Source organism: Lottia gigantea (assembly GCF_000327385.1).
Source record: "Lottia gigantea unplaced genomic scaffold LOTGIsca_775, whole genome shotgun sequence".
NCBI classification, from domain to species: Eukaryota; Metazoa; Mollusca; class Gastropoda; family Lottiidae; genus Lottia; species Lottia gigantea.
In genome coordinates, this window is record NW_008710583.1 from 1 (window position 1) to 3,969 (window position 3,969).

General features: G+C 29.7%; 1 protein-coding gene across 1 annotated transcript; it reads left to right on the plus strand.

The window, feature by feature from the left end:
• Positions 1 to 84: 84 nt before the first annotated feature.
• LOTGIDRAFT_89531 (hypothetical protein) lies at positions 85 to 618 on the plus strand (the record flags this gene model as incomplete). The annotated part of the gene is made up of 1 exon (XM_009066558.1): positions 85 to 618. A coding segment is annotated over one exon (534 nt), but the record flags the coding sequence as incomplete, so codon positions are not given.
• Between the last annotated feature and the right edge of the window lie 3,351 nt (positions 619 to 3,969).

Sequence of the window (3,969 nt, forward strand, 5' to 3'; positions counted from 1 at the left end):
CATACAGTAAAATCATTAACAATAACATCTTCACTAAATACAGTAAAATCATTAACAATAACATCTTCACTACATACAGTAAAATCATTAACAATAACATCTTCACTACATACAGTAAAATCATTAACTAGAACATCTTCACTACATACAGTAAAATCATTAACAATAACATCTTCACTACATACAGTAAAATCATTAACTAGAACATCTTCACTACATACAGTAAAATCATTAACAATAACATCTTCACTAAATACAGTAAAATCATTAACTAGAACATCTTCACTACATACAGTAAAATCATTAACTAGAACATCTTCACTACATACAGTAAAATCATTAACAATAACATCTTCATTACATACAGTAAAATCATTAACTAGAACATCTTCACTACATACAGTAAAATCATTAACAATAACATCTTCACTACATACAGTAAAATCATTAACTAGAACATCTTCACTACATACAGTAAAATCATTAACTAGAACATCTTCACTACATACAGTAAAATCATTAACAATAACATCTTCACTACATACAGTAAAATCATTAACAATAACATCTTCACTACATACAGTAAAATCATTAACTAGAATATCTTCACTACATACAGTAAAATCATTAACAATAACATCTTCACTACATACAGTAAAATCATTAACTAGAACATCTTCACTACATACAGTAAAATCATTAACAATAACATCTTCACTAAATACAGTAAAATCATTAACTAGAACATCTTCACTACATACAGTAAAATCATTAACTAGAACATCTTCACTAAATACAGTAAAATCATTAACTAGAACATCTTCACTAAATACAGTACATATTGATTTATAACAGGGTAATTAATGAAGAATGGTTCTGATGTAATGAGTTTGGAAATAAACTGAAAAATTAAATAAGTAGAAAACACAACTTTATATCTCTCTGAAAACTTGTGCTTATGAAAATAAATGATTTCACAAGATATTGACGAATATCAAACAAATCTGTTTTTTTCTCAAATTACTCGTCATCTTTGATATTCTGTGTGCACGGAAATTACCCAGAGGCACGACATTCTTGTTAAAAAAAAGTAGAGATAAGCAGAAGATGTTTGCTGTGTCAGTGTTGACGTGTGTATTTGTTCGTGTTTCAATTGAAGAGACAGAGAACAGATGCTAGAAGCGTTTTTCCAGTGTTAATCATTACCTGTGTTGATATTGGTTGGAATTTGTAGACAGATGATCAGCTTCCAGCTATTGTTTCTTCAACTTATAATTTATAACTATAAACCTTATTACATCTCACTATAGGCCTTATTACATCTCACTATAGACCTTATTACATCTCACTATAGACCTTATTACATCTCACTATAGACCTTATTACATCTTACTATATACATATTACATCTCACTATAGGCCTTATTACATCTCACTATAGACCTTATTACATCTCACTATAGACCTTATTACATCTCACTATAGACCTTATTACATCTCACTATAGACCTTATTACATCTTACTATAGACCTTGTTACATCTCACTATAGGCCTTATTACATCTCACTATAGACCTTATTACATCTCACTATAGACCTTATTACATCTCACTATAGACCTTATTACATCTCACTATAGACCTTATTACATCTCACTATAGACCTTATTACATCTCACTAAAGACCTTATTACATCTCACTATAGACCTTATTACATCTTACTATAGGCCTTATTACATCTTACTATAGACCTATATACATCTCACTATAGACCATATTACATCTCACTATATACATCTCACTATAGACCTTATTACATCTCACTATAGACCTTATTACATCTCACTATAGACCTTATTACATCTCACTATAGACCTTATTACATCTCACTATAGACTTTATTACATCTCACTATATACATCTCACTATAGACCTTATTACATCTCACTATAGACCTTATTACATCTCACTATAGACCTTATTACATCTCACTATAGACCTTATTACATCTCACTATCTATTTTTCGTCCCAATCACACCAATATCCGTTTTTTAAGAGGAAATAATTTGTTAAAACAATATTGAGTTATATTATATCTGGTCCCGTGACAACAAAATGGTAGAATATCTGAAGAACTGGTGCCAATTTGAGAGGGTAATTTCCGTGATTAATTGTACAGTAGGTATTTGACTTGTCTATTGGTTGGAGTTGTTGATTTTACTCCCAGTCTATAGATTATTGTCTTCGTTAAAGAAAAGAAAAGTGGAAAGTTGACTGTTAACTCTATTTATTCTGGACAAGTTCATCTTGACAAAGAAAACATCATTTCAATAACTATTCCTTTACAATCAAATTGTTATTAAGATATTTTAAAAATCAGTTATCAATAATCTTATATAATCTACAACATCTCAACCTGAAAACCTTTATTAATGGATGCAGAAAATCAAGAAACTATCCCATAATATAAGTCATAATTATAAATGTAAGAAATATGTTCAAATAAAATGATATTTTCATGCAAATAGGTAACTATAGTTGTCTGTTTTTGTGTGAAAATATTCGAAATGTTACATCATAAATCAATCAAAAATATCTTGCTTAGACCAATTCTTACAAAGTTAATAAACATAAAATTTCATGAATTTATTGCCCTTAAAATCTAAAGTGAAATTTTGTTTTATTTCTATATTTATTATTCTTTCATGTTTTGGATTTTGATGAAATACGATGATAAAACTTAATAAATATTTTCAAATTTCTAGACTATCATTCTTTAAGACAGTAGCCAGCCAAGTTTCTTCTTTATTTACATAGTCAATTCTTTAACCGTAAAATTATATTTGTTAATTTTTCTACCAAAGATCGGAACAATGAAACTATCCAAACAAAGTTTCTGAGAAACATGGTGTCTTTTCTTTACACAGACGATTTCCGTGGCACCATGGCTCTGGTAAAACTTGAGTTGTCAGGAAATGAAAGAGAGAAATATATTGACCTAATGAGAATGGCTGTTTGATCAAGCTTGTGTTCATTAACCAATAAGAACTGTATATAATTAGGTTGTATATAGAGAATGACTAGGTTTTGGTTGGTAAGGAAATCTATAATATTAGTATTTAGTTGGTATCAAGTATTGTTCAAGGTTTCATTAGGTAAAAGTTGAAGTGTTTTTATGAACAGTAATAGTTTTCTTCCTGTATTTGATTAACTGTATAGGGAGAATCAGTAGGATTGGTCTTGAAAAAAAATCTAAATGTTAGTAGTGCTGAGAGCATAGCCAATCTTAATCCACTTTCACTAACCAAGGTGGTCATAATGGTTTAACAAGTTGAGTTGTACTGACTGATCTGTCCAATAATCCAGATAGTACCTACTAATTTACCAATCAGAGCACCTGTCTTGTTTCTGTTACATTTACACTGAAAACTCAAAATATTTTTTGTGCGTGTAAGAACTGAAGTTAGGTGTCTGGTAATTACCCTCAGGTGATATTTGTCGAATAATTGGTCAATAGATGTAACGAATATACATTTCTAACACAGCATGTTTACTCCACCTAGTTTCAATCAAATTTTAAAAATAGGTCGTCCCCATTTTTTTTAACAATCAAGTTTATCTTAAAAATAAAAAGGAAGTAAAATAGGTAAAGCTGAAAGTTTGAAGATGGCGAAGAATTAACTGGCTGTAGACAACTTCAAAACATCTTTCAGAACTTTTAAATTGGATTCAAAGGTATTCATGAAGATTTGGAATTTGAAGAATTCTTTTGAAAAAGATAAACCAAATCCTTGACTTGCAGTAGAACAACAACATTAATTCTGAGGGAACTATCAGTGAGATATTGGGTTCGCTCTAAAAGATAATTGGCAATGAAGGTATTTGCCAAACAGCCCTGGCAACTCCTAAACTTTGTATGGAACTCTTCCACCCACCAATACTTTCTAAAAACTTCATTTCAACTTGTA